The 25,231-nt window shown below is 34.2% G+C and overlaps 1 protein-coding gene across 1 annotated transcript in view; it reads right to left on the bottom strand.

The window, feature by feature from the left end:
* ATRX (alpha thalassemia/mental retardation syndrome X-linked) overlaps positions 1-25,231 on the bottom strand; it is a 251,279-nt gene that overhangs the window by 174,021 nt on the left and 52,027 nt on the right. Inside the window, exons 3-10 of the mRNA XM_012664077.1 lie at positions 24,922-24,977; positions 23,956-24,008; positions 22,925-23,049; positions 20,181-20,294; positions 15,696-15,805; positions 13,580-13,647; positions 9,867-12,940; positions 5,099-5,171 (exon numbers count right to left, since the gene is read on the bottom strand). Of these exons, the coding sequence (XP_012519531.1) occupies positions 5,099-5,171; positions 9,867-12,940; positions 13,580-13,647; positions 15,696-15,805; positions 20,181-20,294; positions 22,925-23,049; positions 23,956-24,008; positions 24,922-24,977 (3,673 nt within the window). The remainder of the gene's footprint in view (positions 1-5,098; positions 5,172-9,866; positions 12,941-13,579; positions 13,648-15,695; positions 15,806-20,180; positions 20,295-22,924; positions 23,050-23,955; positions 24,009-24,921; positions 24,978-25,231) is intronic.

The following is a 25,231-nucleotide window of genomic DNA, read 5'->3' as shown; positions in this document are numbered from 1 at the left end:
GCAGAGATGAAGAAAGGTCACCACTACTGCCTATCTTTCTTTCCTTACCGGGTAATTCTAATATAAAAAAGAGAGCCAATAGCAGCTACTCGGTACCTGAGTTATATACTTAAATGACTTACAATACTTACCTGTGCTATACAAACAAATTAAATGAAAAAAAATACCTTAAAATTGCTAGACAGTTAAAACCCTTACTCAAACAGAAAAACAAGGACTTAATTTAAAATGCCACCTTTGTTTTTCAAGTACAATAAAGAAAAATCAAAGCAATTTTGCTAACCAAACAGGACCACCATAGGAAAAAAAAAAAATCACAGAAGAAAATCATTCCAGATTTACCAAATTTACATAGAGAACAGATAAAAATGTATGTAGGAGACAGACATTTGGGAAAGTGTTTAAAATGGAAGCCAATGAAAGTCAAATGATTAAGGGACTTATGATATACTCATGCCATTAATTTTGCTGAAATCAGGAAAACAATCATTAAATTATCTTCATTAGCATGAACAACATCCAGAAATCATTAGTCTCTTCCCAAAATATGCTGGATTAACAGTACGGCGCCTTCATCAGAAGAATACCCACACCAAACTAGTAGGAAAAAAAATTGCATATTTTCTAGTTTGAAAGGCAAAAGTATTACCAAATGATACAACGATAACTGGAAATTTAAAAGGCTACGGTCTAGTCCCACTCTAATTAAGTAGAACTTCTATAAACAACGGACAACTTCTTTGAGCAATCTCCACATCAAATTTTGCTTCTATGAAAAAAAAAATTATTTAGCCCCACTCACAGAGAAATTATGAAAAAAACTATGGAGTATTACTAGACCCAATTAAGTATCCTTCGACAATTACGTGGGGGTGTGTGTGTGTGTGTGTGTCTATTAGTGTGGCAGTGGAGGATATCCACATAAAAATCTCAGCTTTTAGTCGAAGTTGGGGTAAAAACAATGCTTATTTAGAAAAATCTAGCAATTTGGTTTTTTACTCTCAAAAGCTCTATTTTAAATATTTTTCACATCCTGCAAAATATAAGAATAAGGAATAGTCCAAAAAATCTTTTTTGGGGGGTAATGGTCTCTTCAGTGATTGTTTACTATGTAATCTCTAAAGACAAGCCTGGTTTAATGATCCTCAACACTAGTAGTATTAAACGTGAGCACACAACCATCTTATCACTGAGGCTCATTCACAGTGCAGATATTAAATTAAAATATATAATATTATTAGAAAGTGTTTCATCAAAATATCTTGAGTTACATTGAAAATATAAAGCAATCATGATGCATTTTCAATGCCAGCCTAATTACTGAATTACAACGATAATAAAAAAATTACTATATATAAATGGATGTCTTTCAAAGAAAGACTCAATTTAAAACACAACAGGTATTTGAAAAGCAAATGAAACATTACCGTAATGGCACATTCAAATAACAGACTTGAAAATTATGTTTATAATTCTAAAAATCTGACAAGATATTTGATATTACTATTCTGCCTTTCAAAAAGTACATCAAGCCTAAGCTATAAAATTTAAAGTAAATTTTCGGTTATACAAAATTCTAAATATAAGGCTAGTCTACTATTCATATTTTTTCCCCTAAAAAAGCTCAACCAAAAAATAATAAAAGAGTGTTGGTCAGGCGAGGTGGCTCGTGCCTGTAATCCCAGCACTTTGGGAAGCCAAAGCAGAGGATCACCTGAGGCCAGGAGATTGAGCTCAGCCAGGGCAACATAGCGAGACCCTGTCTCTACAAAAAATAGAAAAATTAGCCAGGCATGGTAGCGCACACCTGTGGTCCCAGCTACTGAGGAAGCTGAAGCAGGAGGATCAACCTGAGCCCAGGAGCCTGACGTTGCAGTGAACTATGATAACGCCACTACACTCTAGCCTGGAAAACAGAGTGAGACTCTGTCTCAAAAGAAAAAAAAAAAAATTCCAGGCGTGGTAGTGCACATCTGTAGTCCTAGCTACTTGGGAGGCTGAGGTGGGAAGATCACTTGAGCACAGGAGTTCGAGGTTGCAGTGAGCTATGATTGCACTACTGCACTCCAGCCTGGGTGACAGAGCGAGACCGTGTCTCAAAAAATAAAAAAGTGTTGGCCGGGCGTGGTGGCTCACGCCTGTAATCCTAGCACTCTAGGAGGCCGAGGCGGAAGGATCGTTTGAGCTCAGGAGTTTGAGACCACCCTGAGCAAGAGTGAGACCCCGTCTCTCCTAAAAATAGAAAGAAATTGGCTGGACAACTAAAAATATATACAAAAATTAGCCAGGCATGGTGGCACATGCCTGTAGTCCCAGCTACTTGGGAGGCTGAGGCAGAAGGATGGCTTGAGCCCAGGAGTTTGAGGTTGCTGTGAGCTAGGCTGACGCCACAGCACTTTAGCCTGGGCAAAAGAGTGAGACTCTGTCTCAAAAAAAAAAATTAATTAAAAAAAATTAAAAATAAATTTAAAAAGTGTTGATCAACTTATAATATATTGTCCTTGTTCATTAAATAAATGTAATTAATTAGGAATTAACTTACAGGTTAGACTACTCTATCTCACAATAATATAACTTTATTTCAAAATATGAATCTAAATGACCTCAAAAGCTTTAGTTTTAGAATAGAAAAAGTAAATAGTGAAATCTGTTGTAAAACTTTCACACAAATACATGTATTTGTTTATAGAATTAAAAATATTTACTTCCTCAATTTCAAAACTTCTTTGGCTACAAACTAGCTTATGTATCTTGATTCTAACAAATTATTTCAACTGTCATGAAAAGATATATTATCATTAAAATTAAATGCTTGAACAAGAAAAAAGTTTTACACAAATTTATTGCATCCAAATAGTTAAGCATTTGCAATAATACACTATTTACCTCTTTATAAACACCAAAACTGAAAATATATAACAATACTACTAAAAGGCAAAGCATATGAAATTTATATACAATTTATACACAATTACACAATTGTGTACAAATTTAGACATATTTACAATATGCTGTCTAGCAAAATATTTCCTACTCAAAAAATGTGAAGTTGGAAAAATAACTGCAAGACTTAATCATGATCTGCAAACAAATTTTTAAAAGTTGCTTAGTACATATTCGAATATGCTCAAATACATCATCTATACTAAAATAGTGCAAGAAGGTATTTGTAATGCCATCATGACTAGATAACCCATGGGTATTAGATACTTCTTTGGTATAGTAAATATTAAACAAGTTATTAATTGTTTATTTTATAAAAGCACATTAAACTGAATATAAAAAAAGACATGCTCAAGATAAAATGCAATTCTTCTCAAAAGTACTCAACAGGGTTATATTTTTTAATCATGAATACAAGATAAAATTAAAGACACTTCCCAATAAAATATTTGCCAGTTACAGAGAGATATGATCACGTAACTTAAAAGTTCAAAATGGTGTTTATTTATATTTTCACAAACTCTAACACAAAATTATTATACCTTAACAAAACTCTTATTTGATGGTTAAATATGAAATTAGGCCTCATGACTCACTGTTAAACTAGGATATAGAATGTTTTAAACATTATTAGCCTTTTCATAACATTTGAGGCCTCATGATCTTTAGGAAAACAAATAGTAGCATATGTAAATGAAGAAAATTAAAGCATTTTAAAAGAGAATGAAACTTTAAATGCTTTCATAATCTGGCTGCAATGATATACTATAAATTCCCTGATAAATAAAGAGTATACTTTTACCATTCAATTCTGGACCCCACCTCCATCCCATAAAATAGCTAGATATACATTTTTGAATTTTAAAAAATGTAGGTAAGCAGAATCTGAGTCTGTGACCACAATTAAGCTCTATTCAGAAGTATAAAATAAAATTGTTCATTCACCTTAATAAAAACCTTTTCTTGTTAATTAGCAGAATGCTGATCTTTAAAACAGAGAAACCTATCAGCATCAGCAAGATATAAAACAGAGCTATACTAACAGCTGACCCCAAAGCATTTATTAATGTCTTACAAAATTATGACACAAAAATTACATGTGTATCTTCATGTTTTCTTAACATTAGAGCTTACTATTAGGAATAAATGAATGGCTAATATAGTACTCTTTAATGAAATCATCTCAAGTCTATCATATTTTTGGTGCTAGAACTAATCGGAGAAAATTTCATCCAACCTTTTGATTTTAAAGATAGAAAACCTTGGAAAAAAGTAGTTAACTTCACGTGCCCAAGAGCACACAGATAGTTGTTAGAAACATTAGAAGTCAGACATCCTTATCCATATTGTTCCAAAATTCCATCCACTACACCACACTATCATCTTGTTGAAGATTATGAGTGTGGGATACACTGTAGTCCAGGAAGTGTTTAAAAGATATGTAGAAACACCATGGTTATATTCTTTAATACCTTTGTTTCCTTATACCTCACTGCTATGACAGTGTGTTTTTTTTCCTTCTCTTCTCCCTGCCATCCCTTAGTTAAGTAAACCTGTACAGGCTATACTGTTTACATTTAAACCTATTGGTTGAGTCTTATTAAATACTATCATACTGTCTGTTTCCATTCTATTTGAAAAATTCTTAAAATCTAAATCAGTCTAGACACCTTGTAAATTGATACTTACTTTGAAAGCTATTTCTTAATCTTAAATATCTGAGTTATCTTTTTTATTATTCTCAACAGGTCTTAACAAATAGGATCACAATAATCAAATATAAAGGAGAAAGATGTCTGTTGTCACCAACTTATTGAGATATGATTCACTTTCATCAATAAAATAATCTGTCAAAATTAAAAAATTCTCAAAAAAATTATCACGGTTTACATGAAAATATAAAATTGACAGTTCTGGATTTATAACACACCCTATGCTAGGTGTGTTAATACTGATATTTACTTTCTCTTAAGGTTTCTGAGCTTTAGCCCATTTTCTGGCCTTTCTTTCAAACTTGCAGGAAGACTGTGAACGAGTCTTTCTAAGGCAGGCACTCCTTGTTTTTACAACCTGCTTGCTGTTCCGTTGCTGCTGTTTGCGCCCACGCCTAGGGTGTGTTATAATCTTTTTAAAGTCCTTACAGATGGAATCATACCTATTCTCAGGATCATTGTCGTCGTCATCATCATCCATTGTGACAGGCACTGATTTAGATAAGGCTTCATCTCCTTAAGGGAAAAAAGTGTACTTAAATTAGTTTTAAATAATCTATATAAGTAAAACCAAGTAAAATAAAACTGAAAGCCAAATACTTTAAAGCAAATTAAGTGGGTTGTAAACTCTACTCTGGAAGAAAAAACATGAGCAAAAAGATTCTTTACGAAAAACATAATGGGGAATTTACGAAGTGCCAGCAATAAGATGACAAATAGTTGGATCTTATATATTTCAAAGTGGCTTCCCCAGAGCACAAGGGTTTTAAAGCCCACCCTTCTCAATTACAATTCTATGTCAATCGCCATGACATTGGCATAAGATTCTTGCTAAAATAAACCGTGTACCATTAAACCATTTTAAGTTGAAGTTAACAGGTGTCTAATTTATCCTGTATTGCTGAAGAATAGCAAAATCGCTATTAATATTTTGGTAGTATCAAGTAATTTAAAAATGTATTTGAATTTGTATAGCACTCATGACCTGAATTACCCAGAGATACATCCAAGTATAATAAAACTTATTTTCTTATTAAAAACTACATTTCTATCCTCCGATTAAAAAATCTAAAGAAATTACTATTTGTGTATTTCATCGTACGTAAATTTCACCTCAAAAGAAAAACAAATCTGGCTGGGTGCAGTGGCTCACAGCTGTAATCCCAGCACTTTGGGAGACCAAGGTGGGAAGATCACTTGAGGCTAAGAGGGCAAGACCAGCCTGGGCAACATAGTAATATCCCGTCTCTACAAAAAATTAAAAAATTTAGACAGGCATGGTGGCACACGCCTGTAGTCCCAGCTACTCGGGAGGCCGAGGCAGGAGGATTGCTTGAGTTTGAGCTTTTAGTGAGCTATGATGACACCACTGCACTCTACCCAGGGTGACAGAGCAAGACTTTGTCTGAAAAAAAAATGCATGCTGTAGTATTTAGGGAGAAGTATGCTTATGTTTACCACTTAATTTGAAATGCATCAAAGATTTCAGGGGCATTACACTGACCAAAAAAAGCCAACCTCATAATGTTGTGTATTTCATAGTTCCATCTCAAAGTAACAAAATTATAGAGATGAAGAACAGATTACTAGTTGCCAGGGTTAGGGATGGAGGTAAAGAGAGGGGTATCTATAAAGCATAAGGGAGCCTTGTGATAAAATGGAAAAGTTTGGTGTCTTGGTTGTGGTGGTTATATAAAGCTACACACGTGGTACGACTGCACAGAGGTATACACACAGATGCACAACCACACACACACACACAAATGAGTGTGTGTGAAACTGGTGAAACTGAATAAATCTTCAGTTTCTTAGTTCTGACACTGTACTATAGTTATACAAGTTATTACCACTAAGGGAAACTGAGTGAAGTATATGAGACGTTCTTGTAATTTCTTTTTTTGCAAATTCCTATGGATTTATAATTATTTCAAAATAAAGTTAAAAAGGCAAAAAAGTTAAATACATTGATACATACATAAAAGGATATATAGATATGTGATCAAGCAAATATAGTACAATGGTAATGGTAGAAACTTTTGTGTATATTTAAATGTTTTCCGTAATAAAATGTTGGAGGGAAATATTGGAGGAAAAAATCTATAAAGAACAAAGACATCTATGGGCTCAGGATACAAATGTGCTAAATATAGAAAGGCAAAAATAAATCTCAAAATACCCCAGCAAACTCACAATAAATACCTCATTCAAACAGAATGATCTTCAAATGAAATATCACTAGAAATACTACTGTCATTCCCTATTTGCTACACCTTTCAAAATTTAACCTATCCTTAGAAAGTTCAAATACTTCCTGTTCTTTTAAGTCTCCCCTCAAATATTTAAGTAGCTCACTTGCCATTTATTGCATAGTCCCACTATAGTTTTATCTTTCTTCTGGTATCTTTTTTTTAAAATTACTGATCCCTGACTGTTTTGCATTAGACGGCAATCTCCTAGGACCATCTTGGTTGCCCATACCATTCCACAACTCCAATTTCTAGGAAAATATTGTACCTATAACAGGATACCCAAATATTGCTGAATAAATTGGAATCCTCTAAACTCATTGTAGGGGTTGGGAGAGGCTTTTTTAAAGCTCCTAAAATTGTCACCTAAAATTAAGTTAGTTATGTTAGAGGAATATATGAATTCAGCATGCTCATACAAACACGCAAGTAAATTCTTAAGGAATGTCACTTATCATTAGCTCACACCCAAATTTGTCTTCAAAAACAGTACTTTTTTACATAGTGCTCATTTTCAAGGCCTTTCATGTTCTATTCTGCTTAAGTGTTTCCACGGACAAAGCCTGACATTTGATGGGTTAAATTCCCCAGCAAATTTATCTTCTTTTTTTTATTCAAAGTAATCAGCTTAGTCCCAAGAAATATGCAATCAAACAGCTGAAGGATTGACAACTGCCAAAGTGATGGATTCTCAGGTTTTCTCAAGATAATATACCCAAGAAAAAGTTTACCTCCCAGTGAGCCCACTGGTCCTTCAGATCAAAGTCAAGTTGAATAAATCAAAACCTAGACCAGTGCTGAGTAAGGAATTATCAGGAGGTGCATCATTAGAGTATTTGCCATATGTTACCATCTCTTCTTAAGGTCTAATGAATGCATATTATTTATTACACTAAGTATTAAGAATTCCAAACATGAGAGATATATAATAGAAACTTTCATATGTGTCAAATTGAGTGAGATTTTGGGAAATGAAAAGTAGTAAAATATTTGAAATCAAACATATTGATTTCACCAGGGAAGCTATTTAATCACAGAAACCAATTTTCCAAAATTTAAGATTAGTTCAATAGCCTATAATTTGCTAACGGGAATACTCCACATAACTAATCACAATTTATTATTCTTAGACTCTAATCCTTAATAAGGGTTTTCTCACCTAATCTGGTAACACATTGATTTGACATCGAAATAACTATTAGATTCTATGTATTTACTACAAGTCCACAATCCCTTATATGTAATTCTGGAATCCAAAATGCTGTCAAAACTGAGTTTTACAAGGTGGTGCCAAGGATCATTTGGCAGTAAAATATGATCTGAACTGTTTATTCCTCTAACTGTGAATGCTCAAATGTTTTGCTGCAGAAATACTATATATTTGATTATGTGGTACTACATCAGACACTACTGAGGCTTTTATAAAATATATGGTAACTGCTCTATATTACCTTTCTAAAAGCCAAAAAGTTGTAAATTCTGAAACACACTGGACTCCCAAGAATTTCAGGCAAGGGACTATGAACTGGTAATTTCAATAACCGTACAAACACAAGTCCATCTAGGCATCTGATATACTAGAGCATTAAATTGAAGCACACACCATGCATCTCACACTTGGTTTTCAAATCAAGTCATTAGGTAAATGCTCCATAAAAGAAATTTTAAGTAAAAACAAAGATTCATGTTAATTCCATTAAAATCCAATGTGGATAAGAGGAAAACTCTAACACAAGGAATGAGAGGAAAATTTTTTTAAATTCTACCCATGTTGGGAATACAGTTTTATGTGAAACTCACTTTATAAAAATATTTTTTTGGCCGGGTGCGGTGGCTCACTCCTGTAATCCTAGCACTGTGGGAGGCCGAGGCGGGTGGATCGCTCAAGGTCAGGAGTTCAAGACCAGCCTGAGCAAGAGCGAGACCCCCGTCTCTACTAAAAATAGAAAGAAATTATCTGGACAACTAAATATATACATATATATAGAAAAAATTAGCCGGACATGGTGGCACATGCCTGTAGTCCCAGCCCCTCGGGAGGCTGAGGCAGTAGGATCGCTTGAGCCCAGGAGTTTGAGGTTGCTGTGAGCTAGGCTGATGCCATGGCACTCTAGCCCAGGCAACACAGTGAGACTCTGTCTCAAAAAATATATATATTTTTTTAATTCTACGTGTCCTTAGTTAATTGACAGGTCTTACTGACTTAAAAAAAAAAAGGCAAGTGCACAATACAAGTGATCAGTGCACATTTATTTTAAAAGAACTTTAATAATGATAAAAAAAATTTTTAATTATTTTTCTTGGCATCATTCTCCAGTTGACCCACACCCTAATGTTCCTAGTGCTCTATCTCATTAGGTTGGGGTGATCCACCTACTTTTTGGATTTTCTTTCTTCTTTTATTTTGATGGTCTTTTTAAAAGAGAAACATTTGTTCATGTCATTAGAAACTAGTTAATGAGCATCAGCAAAGGGTTTCAATGAAGTAAATTTAAATTGTTTCAGGGGATTTCATGAGACACAAAGTTATCTGTTCTAATTTAAAAAGCCGTATGCATGGCAAAGCAGTTAAAACTTTCACACACCATAGCATGCTAATACCAAGCACTCATTTCCATCACACGAAATAAATATATACTGAATTACCAGCACCAGTCTGATTTTCCTTCGTAAACTATTGCTCATTACTCCAGATAAAAGCATTAAACACTGATAAAGAAATTTTGTTATTTACCCAACACATTTGGGATCCCTTAATCAGAATACTAGCAATGTTTGAAATAACTCCCAATAATGGCATAAAAATAAATGGAAGAAGGCTTTGTAGTAAATTTTTAACTAATTTTTAAATGGTATTTTCCTAAGCAGTAACCCTGAATTAGAATGGTTTCAGGAAAAATTAAACAACATAGTGATTCAAGGGGGGGGAGTACAAATTGTAAATTTTTTATTTATTTATGCATACCTGAAGACTGGCAAAATCCAATATGTGAAGATAGCACTAAATTTTCAGTCACAGGCTTAATTTTCTGTTCATCACTGCTCCCCTCGCCGAAAGAATTCTGATCATCATCTCCTATATCAGAAGATGAGGAAGTAATGTCTGCTTGCTTCCTTTTAGTGCTTGTTCTTAGGGAGTTTCTCTTTTTCTCCTTGACATTGACTGGCTTCTTTTTAGCTGAAGTTCTTTGTTTCTTCTTTTTATTATTATCTTCAGAACTTTCCTCAGCATCAGAAGATGATGAGCCACTTTGTATTTCCTTGGTATTTCTCTTTGAATTTAAATTTCTTCTTTCCCTCAATTCTATTCTTTTCAGTCTCTTATCAGAAGAGTCACAGCCATCTTCTTTCATGGAGTATTTCTCAGTATCAGATGATGAACAATCTTGTCTTTTCCTAGAACTCTTTCCAGGCAAGCTGCATCTTTTCTTCTCTCTACCAGATGCTCCATTCTTATTCTTTTTATCTTCTGAAGACTCACAACTATCCCCTTTTCCTGGTAACTTCTCAGCATTATCAGATAATTCATCCTTCTTTTTAGAAGATTTATGTCTTATTTTTTTACTTTTCTTTTCCCCATCAGTTGTATCATTCTTATTTTGTTTTATGCACTTAGGAAAATGACAAATTTCTTGTCCCTCAGGTAACTTCTCAGTGCCATCAGATGATGATTCATATTGTTGTTCCATCTTAATTACTTTTTTCTTCAAGCCTGGAGTTTTCTTTTCTTTTTCTTGAGTTCCCTTCTTGCTTAGCTTTTTATCGTCTTCAGAAGATTCATCACTCTGCTCTTTCTTTGAGCATTTCTCAGCAACATCAGATAATCCACCCTGTACTTTTTTACACATTTTGGTTTTCAGATGCTTGTTTTTTTCTTTAGTCTCAGCAACCTTTTTGACTTTTGAAAAATTAAAACTCTCCTCTTTCCCAGAAGGCTTATCAGCACCAACACAGGAAACACTTGGCTGCTGTTGCTTAGAAAGTCGATCTCTTAATTCCATCATAGTCTTGTCTTTATCAACTGTGCCTTCTGAAGAGAAATTCTCTCTCTCTTGTTTCCTTTCAGCATCATCAGATGATCCTTCTTGTGCAGTCTTCAAACTTTTCTGCCCTTGATTACCCATTGCTTTTTTGCTGTGTTTTTCATCTTCAGAAGAATCATAGTCTTTCTTGTTTGGAACTCTTTTTTTGGTTGCTCTGGCAGCCCCAATTTTACTCATGCTCTTTATCTCTTTTTCTAATTCTGAGTCGTAATTAGAAGATTCAGACAGGTTTTGTCGTTTCTTTTTAGAAATTATAGAGCTTTTAGCTGATTTGCCTTTTTTAATATCAAAATCTGAGCCAGAAGTAGAACTTTTTCGTTTCCTTTTTCCTTTATCATCTTTCCCTGTTTGAGTCTTTAAATCATAAAAAGTCTTATGATTTGTATGAATTTCATTAATATCAGTATCTGAAGAAGAACTGTGATTTATCCTGCTTACCTCTTTGAGGATTGCTAACATTTCATCAGAATCTGAATTTTGATCCACAATCTCTGACTGCTTAGATTTAGGCAATTTATTAGGCTTAGGATTATCTATAGCCCTGTCAGAAGAATTCCGCTTATCCTTTTTTCTCATTGGAACTGATAGTTTTTGTTTCTCCTTAACTGTTTCATTACTCTCTTCATCTGAATTAGATGTTGTAGGGTTGGTTTCTGTTTGTCGCCTCAAGGGTGTAGTCTTTACACGTGGGGATCTTCGAAGATCGGATTCTTCTAAAACTAATGGAACTTCAGTTTCAACCAAATGTTCATTATCACTGTTTCCCTGTCCATGTTCACATTTCTCTGACTTGGAGTTTAGACCAGAACTTTTATAACCATCTTTATCTTGTAGAACGTCCTGACAATCAGCACCTTTCATTGGGGAATTAGAAAGGGAGACAGGGGTGAGTTTAACATATAATTCTTTTGTTACTTTAGCTGTAGTTTTTGATTTAATACTTCCTCTGTTATCTTTTGAAGGAGTATTTAATTTTACAGATGAACTTTCTAGTTCTTGCTCAGCTCCACTGTTACCATCCCCCTGATAATCAGCTGAACTCTGAACTTCCATAGCAGTCTCAAGATTCTCAAAAATGTCTTCTGGAACTGAGGAAGGAACAGACACAATATCCATGTCTAAGTCTTCAGAAGTGTTAGCAGGTTCATACTGAGGTTCTTCCTTTCTATCAGATTTCTTATGTTCACCACTGGTACTTTTATTTGCTCTTTGCTCCTCTGTTGGAACATTCTGATCTGTGTGCTCACTATCTACCTGTTTTCTTGACAGTTTAGCTTCTGACTTTGAAATATCCTTCCTTTCCAAAGCACAGGGTTTTTCTCCTTTTCGTACTTTTGTTTCAGACTTAGCATCTATGACTTTATGCTCTTTGGTATTTTTCTCTTTGTTTATAGCATCCAAAGCTCGAATCTCTGAATTCAAATCTTCTTCTAATGCAAGATGAGCCTTCTTGATATCAGCCAACACGGATTTAAAAGCCTTAAGCTGACGTAACTTTGTAGCAGAATTGATTTCTGAATTATCTGTTGTCTGCTTTAAAAATTTAACATAACTAGAGTTCATGTTGGCTGTGGTCTCAATCAGTTTTTTTGCCTTCTTAATCATCTCTTTGGGCACAATTAGTGCTGAGTAAGAGTAGGTTACAGAACCAGAACATGAAACATCTAATTTCTTTTCTTCTCCATTACAATTTGAACTATTCTTCTTTGGAGAAAATCTGGATGTATGGTCATATACTTTATTACTCTTTTCATTGTCAACTTTTATCTTCTTCTTATTTTGTTGCAACAATTGTTCTAAATTCTCAAATACGCTGTTACATGCAGTGACCAAGTCCAACAAAGGCTCCGGGTGACAAATGTAGCAATACCATTGGTTGTTTTCATCCATTATCGTAGACAGTTCCTTTCGACCAAGGTTGCGTAGAATACATTTCTTGCAGAAAGCATTATGGCAAAAGTCACAACAAATCAAGTTTCCACCTTCTGCACACCATCTGAAATGTTTTAAAGATTAAAATATTATTCCCTTTTTCAGTAAAAGGCCAGATTAAAAAAATATTATTCTCAATAAAACTTATTTTAATTTCTTCATTACTAAAGTAATTTCAATTTTCCTGGCCAGGCGCGGTGGCTCTCGCCTGTAATCCTAGCACTCTGGGAGGCCCAGGCAGGAGTACTGCTTGAGGTCAGGAGTTCGAGACCAGCCTGAGCAAAAGTGAGACCCCGTCTCTACTAAAAATAGAAAAACTTAGCCAGGTGTGGTGGCATGTGCCTGTAGTTCCAGCTGCTCGGGAGGCTGAGGCAAGAGAATCGCTTGTTGCTGTGAGCTGGGCTGATGCCACAGCACTCTAGCCCGGGCAACAGAGTGAGACTCTGTCTCAAAAAATAAATAAATAAATAAATAAATAAATAATTTCCTGTCAGCAATTTTAGTAGTAATTTAGGTCACCTGGCTATTCTTTATCAGAATCTTAAACTAGGCGTAAACCCTAAAGCTTTGTGGAACAAAACAACTTTCCATTGAAGACATCAATGACGATACTACGAAAGATGGCTCTAATAAAAGACTATGTAAGAATTCTCCCAAAAAGTAGACAACACTGAATTTTAGATCATCTTGATTTATTACGTACCTACATTGTTCATCCATTCCATCTGAGTCACGACTAATGTCATCACTCATGTAATACTTAAAGCAATTCTATTAAAAGAAAAGGGGAAGGAGAAATTTTATTAAAATTGGTAAAATCATAAAGAATAAAAACTTTATTTCTGTAATTCATTAAAAAAGTGAAGGGAATGTGTGTGTTTGTGTGTGTGTTTTAGAGACTCAAAGCAAAAGCAATATGCTACCCAATACTAGTATTTTCCAGACATCAAAATATTTCAAGAATTAATTCTTTGAAATAATTTTCCATACAATCCAGTACGATTATTCTTTATATAATAGATGTTAGTAAAGCAAATTTTTGGTCTCATACAACTAGCTACTAAAGCTCTACATAAAAATGTATTAGATGTTGGTACTTAATAATTTTAATAGCCACCATATATATACAGCCACTATGTATACAGCTAAACAACTAACCTACATTATCTGCAATCTCCTAATACGTACCATGTAAGGTAGGAAGTATTATGAGAGAAAAGGCTATGGTTCATTAATATGTAAATAAATCTCATATCATATAACTAGTAAGAGGCAAAGCTGTTAGTCAAATTCAAATCCATGTTTGACTGACTTCAAATTGCTTTCCAGTCGGACTATAGAAAGGGAAGGGTCTGTGCTCACTGATAAAACTATTGATTACTAAAATATCCTAGGCTCAACAGACCGGTCATTGAAAAAAGTGATCATATGTAAGAAAAGAAAATGGAAACTGATGTTACAAATCCAGCAATACAAGATTCTGCTGTTACAATTTAAAACTAGACACTATAACATGTACGCTAGATAGGCCCCCAGCTGCACTGAATTTAAGGCAAGGAGGGACACAAACTGCTTAAGAACAAAGTTATGTTTAATACATTTAAGCAAGTCTGAATCTATCAAAAATTCGTGCAAGAAACTATCTAGGCTAGGTGTGGTGGCTTACACCTGTAATCCTAGTATTTGGGGAGGCTGAGGTGAGAGGATCATTTGAGGCCAGGAGTTTGAGACCAGCCTGAGCAACAGAGCAAGATCCCATCTCTGAAAAAAAAAAATTTTAAATTAGCCAGGCATGATGACATGCGCCTGTAGTCCCAGCTACTTGGGAGGCTAAGGCAGGAAGATTGCCTGAGCCCAGGAGTCTGAGGTTGTGGTGAGCTATGATGATGCCACTGCACTCTAGCCTGGGCACAGAGCAAGACCCTGTCTCAAAAAAAAAAGAAAAAGGAAAGGAAAGAAAGGGAAGGAAGGGAGGAAGGGATGGAAGAAAGGAAAGAGAGGAAAGAGAATAGAAGAGAAGAGAAGAGAAGAGAAGAGAAGAGAAGAGAAGAGAAGAGAAGAGAAGAGAAGAGGAGAGAAGAGGAGAAAAGAAAAGAAAGCTAGAACTCCAAGGAAACCATGGCCTGATCCTGCATTTCAAAGGCAGCTTTTTATTGGGAAACAAACTAACACAGGATTAATCTTAGCAGTGACATGAGTTGAGGAAACCATAACCTTGATACTATAGATATTTAAAATTAACTCCAAGGTATTACTCATAAAAAAGTATACACAGACTATCAAAACTATAATCAACACATACAAAACATTTTTAATTGTATTATCTCCAAATTATGTCAGAATCCTGCTCCACATTGAGAGCTTAGATTTGGTGAAGTAGTGTATATAAGAGGGAAGGTTATAAAACACACAGATGCAACACACATATACTCTTCAGGTTTTCAAACACACCAGGCTCTCCCTCAACTACCAGCAGTTGAATACCATGTTACCTCTGCCTAGAACACGCTGAACCAATTCCACTTACCAGGCTAATTTGTATTCATATTTCAGATATCAGCTATATCATCTCCACCGGAAAGCCACCTAACCCAAGTCCTATTTACACCGGCTTCCTATGTGCTCCCATAATCATAGTACCCCCTATCGCGGCATGGCACATATCAGGCTTTGTATATGGCTATCTTCCCCACTTTAATGAAAGCCCTCCAAGGGCAGAGACCGTTTTCATCTTTCTTCATGATTGTGCCCCCAGAGGTCTGGTACATGGTATGCATTCAAATATTTGTGGTATGAATTATCAACAAATCATTACATACCTTACAAATAAGGACTTGTAGTGAAGGGTGTCTATAAATGGAATCTTTTTGAAAATGATTGACTTGTTGTCCACAAGCTGTGCAGCTCACAATTCCATGAAGCCCATCTTCTAGGAGAGAGGAGTTACCATTATTCACATATTTACACACACAGAGAAAAAGGTATTTACTTTAGTCAGCATTTTGTAACTTGTATTAGAAATGAAATCTCATAATTCTTGGGAAAATGACATTTTGGACACAAGTTTAAAAAGTTAATAATTTTATTGACTTACTAAAAACATGACAGCCTTGGCAAATTCCAAGCTACAAATCCTAACTTAATTCTTTTTACAGATGTAAACCCCATTTCTTACAACTTGATATAATATGAAGAGACTCCATAAAGTTCTAAAAATAAAGAGTAAGAGCTCTTTTTCATTTTGCTATTGCTCTGCAAATAAATTCAGTATCATTTCTTAAAGAATGGGGAAGTAAGTGACATACATGGAAGAGATCCTTTTGCAGCCCTATACTTAAGTTAGGCATGCCACAAAGGTCTCAAAGTGGAACTGTCTGCACAGAGGCGCAGGTCCTACAGCAGGTAAAAAGTTGGTAATTTTATGATATTACCAATTTCCTTCCTAATATTTACTTCAAAACTAGCCATGATCCCCATTAACCTGCCTTCTTTCTATGTCTACTCCACTGTCCACTCTATATCAATACTGTCTGCTATTTCCAAATAAGGCATTGCACGTCTACCTATATTGGCAGCAAAACATCAGAACGGCTGGGGGTAAAAGGCAGAGCCACATTCTGTACTGTCTGCAGAAAAACAGACTGAAGACAATCTATGTATAAAAGACTTAAGAGGAAACCTCTTCTGCCTCACTCTTGTCCCTAGTTCTGCTAAGGTAGTGTTTCATAACCTGAGCTGAATATTGGAATCATCTGAACAATCTTTTAAAAAACACAGACAGCCATTCTCACACCTAAACCACTGAACTGAAATCTCTCAGACTTTTTTTTGAAGTTTTACAGATGATCCTGATGTGCAACCAAGACCTTAATCCAAATAAGATGGTAGATTATGATTCAAAAGCAGCCAGTGAAGATGCGTACATTCACAAATAAAAACGAGATGACTAAAAAGAAACAAACTCTTCTTCTATCCCCAAATAAAAGACAAAACACCAAATACATTTCTCACCTTTTAATTTTCTATTTTGTGTTTTTGTTAGTCTTAAGGTCCAAAGCACCATGGACCCAAACATTATCGCAAATATTTTTATTTGCATAAGCTAAAAATTATAACATATAAGGATACCATCATACTTTTTCAGAAGATAACAGAGAATTTGAAGGTTTACTATACATGTTGCCAGTATTTTGTTTTACATCACATTGTTCTGTGTTTGATCTTAGGTATTCCTATATTCTGTATTTGTTTTAACAGTAACAAATACACAGTGTACTTTTTCATTTCAAATAATAATTTCATTCAGATAAACAAGATAAATAAAAGGTAGAGTCTGAATGTTCATCCAATGTTAAATAATATTTATTAAGCATCTTCTATGTGCTTTTGTGCACGTATCACTCAAGAATTAAAACTAGGTGATCCTTTGGAGTATTTCTCCCACATGTGCACAATGAATCACATATGAGGATATTTGTTGCAGCAGTAATTAAAAAATTAGAAAAATTAGAAAATAAAAAATTAGAAATAACTTCATATTTGAAATAGATAAACAGTGGTTTATTCATACAACAGAATTCTATAGAGCAGTAAAAAATAAACAGTACATTTATCGACATGGATACATTTCAAAAACAATGTTGAATGAGGAATGTTCTCAAAGACTATATATAGCATACTATTTTGTACATTTTTAAAATGAAAATAAATGTTTAATGAATACATTATATAGAAAATACAGAAAAACATGCATACACATGCACATGCATAAAACTTTAAGACAATCATTACCTGTGGGGTGGGAAGAAGGGGAAATGGATGAGAGTAGGAATGAACCAATATTTTATTTAAGTGAGAGCTGAAGCAAATATGGTAAAATGTTGAAATGTTACTTTATGTACTAGTTTCCGTACATGTATGTTTTAATTTTATTTTTAGTTATGAGATATCTATAAGATTTTAACAGAGTGTGTACATGGAAAAGAGGCATTTTCATTTCTGAGCTTACTACATTGTAATGGTTTTAAAGAGAGAACAAAATTATTCTGTCATGTAGAAAAGTTAGGTGTAAAATATATTTTCTAACAATTAAACTAGGGAAAGCATGTCAAAACAGGCTATGATATTTTTTAAAAGAATAGTGGTTCCTAAAATGGTCATTTTAGCTATGTCTCTGTTCTGTAATTTTGTTTCACATCAACATAAGATTTTTCTTTTTTTTTTTTTTTTTTTGAGACAGAGTCTAACACTGTCACCCAGGCTGGAGTGCAGTGACACAATCACAGCTCACTGCAACCTCAAACTCCTGGGCTCAAGTGATCCTCCTGCCTCAGTCTCCTGAGTAGCTGGGACTACAAGCACATGCCAACATGCCCACCTAATTTTTTCACATTTTGTAGAGACAGAATCTCACTACATTGCCAGGCTGGTCTCAAACTCCTGGCCTCAAGCAATTCTCCTACCTTGGCCTCCCAAAGTGCTGGGATTATAGGCATGACCCATTGCACCCAGCCAATATAAGATTTTTTAATAGTTTACATTCTTGACAGTTTCCTAAATTAGGCTTCAATTTTGGAACTAATTTTCCCAAAGAGTTTGAATATTCACTACAGCAATTCAGTACGTCAGATCACTAGTTTATTCATACATGTGTATATAAGTAATCCTTGAAGTAAATTTACTACGTGATTTCTGACAGCTTAAAGATATAGCGAATCATTAAGGAAAAAATCAACACAAAAGATTTAAGTGCTATTATATGCCTATAAACACACATATTACATAAACATTCTTACACACTCAATAAAATGTTCCAGAAACATCAGCTGAGACCAAATACCAGCAGCATACCAAAGTGGCACTAGGAATACCCTCCCCAACAATAGTGGTTCTTCTTTTATTTTCCTTTCAGCCCCTACCCACACTTCAAACATTGACTGCTCCAGAGTTCCTTCCCAAAAGACACCATAGACATTAATTTTAATATAACGCAGCACACTTAGTTGTCTGTCTTCACTAGAGGACTCATGATCAGAGGAAAGATCACTAGTTGCTACTCATCCTTACCATCACCTTCTACTTGCTGATTCTCTTAAGTCTTAAGAATACTACCCCAGTTTTGATGAGCTCTGGTGCTGCAATGGCAGTTTCCCTACTATGAACTAGATTCTCAAAAACTCTTCCTTATGCTTAAAAGGGGTTGATCACCCCCTTGTGGACAAAAGACTAAACAACATTTCCTTGATTTTTGCCAATAACTTAATAAATTATTTAATCTAAAACCTGGCATGTATAATATTTTATAGGCACAGATATATTTTATTAGTTCCATCAAGATAATCACAGCATTGAAATAAAAATCTACATAAAATTTCACCAATGTAAGAACTTCACTATAATTTCACAATTATATAACATGATCAATATTAAATGGACACACTTTCATCACAATTCTATTTAGAAATTTAGTGTCATGTTCTATCTTTTGGAAATTCATTCCTTTCATAGTTAAGAATTCTAGCTCTACTAATCTACCCAAAAAGTATACAACAGGCACTATTTAAAAATCACACAAACAAGTGGGACACATATATATTTCACTGTCACAAATTTCTGAATGAATCCTGCTCATGCAAACTTTCCTTAGAGGGTAGCCAATATGTTTGTGTGCTTAAGTGAGGGTAGACACAAAGAAAGAGGTGGCTCAGACAGATGGAGGGAGAATTATTAGCTCTAGCTCCCTTCTCCTTCCTACTCAACTCCACATTACTATCCTTAGATCAAAGGATCTGAAACTTTAGTGTACATAACAAATTGGGGCACATTCTTGACCTCACCACCAGAAATTCTAATTTGTTAGGAATAAAGTCAAGGGACTTGCATAAAAATAAGTATCCCAGGTAACCTTAATGCAGATGTCCATCGCTCTATGTAATAATGTTCTAAATATGTATAAAGTTACCTGGAGGCCACAGATAAGATTTTGCACAAATCTGAAATTCTTTCAGGGTGAGGGAAGACACATGGTATTCTGGCATACAGGTTTTACAGAAGTAACATGTGGAAGAAGGAAATGTTAAGCTTCTTGAAATAACTTAATAGCCACTGAAGGCAAAGGTATTTTGATACATGGTGTTTATCCTTTTCTGCTTCAGAGCTCAGAGAGAAACAGAAGTTATTTTTAAGTAGTGCTTTTAATAAACAATGGGCAGAAAAGTGGAGGTATTTTTAGTAAGCACATCAGATTTTCCAATATGGTCATAAACAGCAATTTAAACTCATGTTTCATTTTCACTTGTATTTACCTCCGCGTTTTTTGAGATTTTCAGTTTTCATTTTACTTCTGCTTCTAAATTCAGGCCCTTTAAAATCATCTTTGTCTTCATTCAGCACTGGCTCTGGTTGTACAATCACTGTACCTAGAATGATTTCATTTAAAAAACCATTACACATATTAAATGTGCAAGTGAAGTACAAGACTTCAGATAACATAGTTTGTTTCTTTCAAGCTTTCAATATTTGTATAAGGACCTCACAAGAGTAAATAAAACAGGGAAATAGTAAAAGGGCCAGGTGTCAACAATCAGATTACTTGTTGGAATATAGTTCATAAAAATAGGAGGGGAAGGTATTATGAACTGATCATAACAGAAATGTGTGAATCAAATAGAAAGCCTCAGCCCAGTTCTGAATTTTATAGTGTTTATCACAAAAGCTATTATGAATATGAATATCTGTGCTAAGCTCCATAAAGAGCTTATAAAATAAGTGGTCCAGAGGGAAAAATTTTTAAGAGACATCCTATTCTTCTCATAATTCGAATCATAAACTGAGAAAAAAGATTTTTAAGTGTTGTTTTATATTACGGGAGGGATGTATTACAGGGAAACAATGAAGTTCATTCTCCTATTGCTATACCTATTCTGCACCATTTCCCAACGGGTATGTCAAAGCTTCATTACCCTGAAAAGTCCTTAAAGAGTATTAACAGAAGATTACTTTAAGAAACTTAAGCTGAAGTGCTCTAACAATAAATTGTACCAAGAGATCATCTGTTGATCCCTATGGAAATATTTTAGAAAGAATGTCCTTTCTTAAGTAAAAACATGTGAACTGAGGAGAGAAGTTGTTGATTTAAGTTTTCATTCGTTCTGTCAAGAGCAAATAAAACAGGCATAATAAAAAGGGTCCAGGTCTCAATGTTTACCTACATTGTTGGGCTTAGTAATTAGCCATTACTCGCAATACTTAAGAAAGTAAAGCAGGTAGTTGCCAGGGGCTCTTTCTGATACCTGGGACTGACTGTGTTATTCGACAAGCAGATTTTGACAAGTTATATCATTTAGTTGTTAAATGAATTTCTGAGTTTCGGAAAAAGGGGGGAAGAGGATACAGATGATTGAAATTTTATAGACTGTGGTAAATTTAAATAATCCCCACAAAAAAAGTTATTCACAATAATCATTTCACGTATATACTCTCAGAGAAGCCCCAGCATTTGAAAAGAGCTAAAGATATAAAATTAACAAAAAAAATAATGTAATTATTCTGGAAGATTCTTCTCTAAATGGAAGCAAAGCAGTAGAGTGGAAAGAGCACTCACTAGCTTTGGATTCAGGTAGACCTGGGCTGAAATCATAGCTTCTCATTTTAAAGTTGAAAAAGTTCCTTGAGCTCTGAATTTGTTCCTTCATCTCTACAAGCAGAAACAATAACTACCTTACAGCACTGTTTTGAGGATTAAAGGAGTTAATTCCATAGGAGTTTGATATCTATACATACTCAATATAGTATTATAACAATAATAACCACTCAGATTTAACCTTATGAAATGGTTCTATTTTTGTTTTGGTGTGACAGAATTAATAAGTATAGTTCAGGTTAGTAACACTGTATACTGACTTTCTTCCACAGTACTATTAAAAGAAAGATTTGAATTCCTAGTTCTTTCATCATAAACACTCCCAGTGACAACCACTGAGAATGTAAAAAGCCAAAATGAGTCACTGCCTATAAGACTTAGACAATCAAGTTAGTTGTTTCTGCCCTCGGCCACCAAAACCATTACATAAAGTTGTCATAGATGATTTCCAAAGCCAAGTAAATGGTAGGCCCTTCAATTTTCCTTCCATCTCTCTTATTTCATTCATTTCCCTTCCTCATTTCATTTCTCACCTCTGGTAACTCCTAAATTATCCTAGTCAAGCAAAGGCCCATCCCTCCTACCCATCATATTTTTAAAACTTCCATCATTTAAAAATGTCACAAAAACATAAATACTGTTGGAAAGGGCTTAATAAACTCTGCTGCAGAAGATCTGACTGTGAGAACAAATTCTAAAAATCTTCTAAGAAACTAGAACATATTTATTTAACAAAGAAAAAAATCTAAAATATTGACTCTTTGAAACACTGTGAAATTACCAAGTCCCTTGTCATTCTCTCATCATCCAATCATATAGCTCTCAGACTTAGGCTATGAAGAGTCCAAGATTTTCATTTGATTTTTCCCCCAATCTAATTAATGAGGTTGTATGGTTAGAACTGAGAGCAATGTGACAAGGTTTCTTAAAGAGGTAATAGCAAAAAATACACCTAAATCTATCTATGATAGTTAACTTCGGCTTTCAGCCTTAGGGAATTTAAGAATGCAGCAAGACTAAACTAGATTGTAAAATTTTTTTAAGTTTTCAGGAATAGTCATTGCATCTATATATAAAGCAAGCACATTGACATTTACTGAACATAACATATAAAACTTTTAAACCTATGTTCAAGTATAATTTGGAAACAAAAACTCCTTTTCTAAAATGCAATAGAAAGAAAAAATAAATTGTGTTCTTTTCAAAGCTAACTGAATATTCCAAATTTTTAATCTCAATAACACAAGTTATCATTACCATACTAGTACATTTCCAGACCACCACTAGTAAAATGCCCAGTTTGGTCTTTTACACACAGCTAACAGTAATCAAGTTCCAATTTTATATTAGTGATATTTAAAAACACATTTCAACTTTAACTTCCTATGAAAAATTAACACACATTACCTTTTGGCAAGCTTTGCATAGTAATATCATTTTCTGAATTTTCATTAGAAGCATCTTCATTTACAGTTTCATCCAAAGGTTTTTCATCATCGGATTCTACATACTTTGTTACAATTGAAGGCTTCCTATGAAAGAATTAAGTCCATAGAATTAAGGACATTTGTGACAATTGGAACAACACCCGAAGAACATAAATGTTTAGATTGAGCAGCACCTCTCAACCAGGATGCACATCAGAATCACTTAGGGAAGCATACATGTCTATGCCAAATCACTGAAGATTATGATTCAGTAGTTCTGGGGTAGGACCAGGACATGTGCACTCTGAAAAGGCTACCCAGGGGGATCTTGAAGGGCACTCTTTAAAAATCACTACTGTAGAGAATAAATTAATAACAAGCAAGCTGTGTTTATTAAGGCATTCCCTCTGGTTAGAAACAACAAAAGTCCAATAGACTAAGCAGCAAACTTCAAGTAAGAATTATACTCCATAGCATTTGGGGCATTATAGTATGCTTGGAAGTAGTTTTGGTCCTTATGTATGATTTGCTTTGACAATTTAGCACAAAAAGGTATTTCTACCATTCTTTGATCTCCTTATAAGTTACGATTATGAAGACTATCTAACTCCCCTTCCTCGACAATTTCATATAACTTTAAAAAGCACACATTGCTTCATGAGGCATTCAATATTTATTTCTCCTTTTCTCCTTTTTTAAGCACATAAATTACTTGAAGAAATGAACTACATATTTCAAGGGCCACTAATAATAAATCCTTCTAAAAATTCCTTTAAAATACAAAGTTGGAATGAATTAATAATTGTTGAAACTAGGTTATAGATACAAAGAAATTCATTATATTATACCACTCATTTTTAAATATGTATATTTGTATAAAACAGTTTACTTAGAACAGTAGTGCTTGAAGTTCAGGAAAAAAATATTTTTTCTGAAAACGTAAAATTTTTTCTGAATCATAAAATAACCTGAAAAAGAAAATCACTTTTTATCCTTTCAACATCAACCAACCTCTTTGATCGTGACGATCCTGAAGATTTGAATTTTTCTGAAGAGCTAGTTCCCTAAATGTGAGACATAAATACAAAGGTGAGTAAATTCTCAAAGCAACATCCATTCCTACAATTAACTATCTCCCTATAGCAAGATCTTTGATACAGTGATATAATGAGATACTATTTACATGCACAGAATATTTTTCTAAAAGGAAACTCAAAACTAATTCTCATTTACTGTCAGGTTTCCTTTACTGAAGATTAAATTTCTATCTTTCTAAATGGTTGCTGTTGCATGCTTGGGGGGCAGGGAAGAGGCACACAGCTGTATCATGACCCTGGTCTCAGTCAACAAAGACAAAACAAAGGTGCAGAAGTAATCAGATCTCAACAGAGATAGGGAATTTTAAGGATCTAAAAATATGTCATTCTTCTCTATGCTAATATATGGCATGGAATAACTTCTACAATTTGCTTTTAAATACTAAATTTACCCTCATTTTGCCAGTATAATCAATATATTATCTTGGGTTCAATTTTTCACCCTAGGTGGAAGAAATCCCCAAACCATAGTTGTAGACCTGTATATCAAGTGAAAGACCTCAGCATGAGTTGCCATAATAATGCTTAGGAGACTCTGAATACCAAGTTTTGAGAGATCTAAGAACAATGGACTCATGCCCATAACATCCACCTCAAAACCACTGGTGCAATGTAATGACAGTTAATTAAATACCTGTCTGTTAGCAAGCCTTCAGTTGTCTGACTTTAGGTAAACTACAGTGAACCACAAAAATAACAGAAAAAATGAACATCTTATTGAACTGGAAAACCACCAAACTGAAGGATCATAATGACAACTAGGTATAACAATAGCCTTAAACACATGCATGTATTAACTAGAAGCAATCTAATGACACATACTCTAGTTGATTATTAGCAGTTAATAAACATCTTTAAAATGCTTCCAAATTATTCTTACCTCCTCCTTATTGTTTTCCATCATATCGGAGTTATTTCCAGAACTACTGATTTTATCTAAAAAAGAAGAAATAAAAAATATTATTTATCTCTTCAGAATATGAATACCATACTATGAAGTATGGCAGTATTGGTAATAAATTACTCACATTAAAATATTCCTAGTTTTCTCACTAGAATTACTCTCCTTTGGCATACTAACCCCTTCTTATAAATAAATAAGCATTCAATTTCCATAAAGAGTACTTTGGTAACAAAACATTTTCTATTGTAATTTATAAATATTGCAAGATATTTCCAAGTAAGAGAAA

The sequence above is a fragment of the Propithecus coquereli genome, unplaced genomic scaffold (genome assembly GCF_000956105.1).
Source record: "Propithecus coquereli isolate 6110/MARCELLA unplaced genomic scaffold, Pcoq_1.0 Scaffold86, whole genome shotgun sequence".
In the NCBI taxonomy this organism is placed as follows: domain Eukaryota; kingdom Metazoa; phylum Chordata; class Mammalia; order Primates; family Indriidae; genus Propithecus; species Propithecus coquereli.
This window is presented reverse-complemented; position numbering and strand designations above follow the sequence as displayed.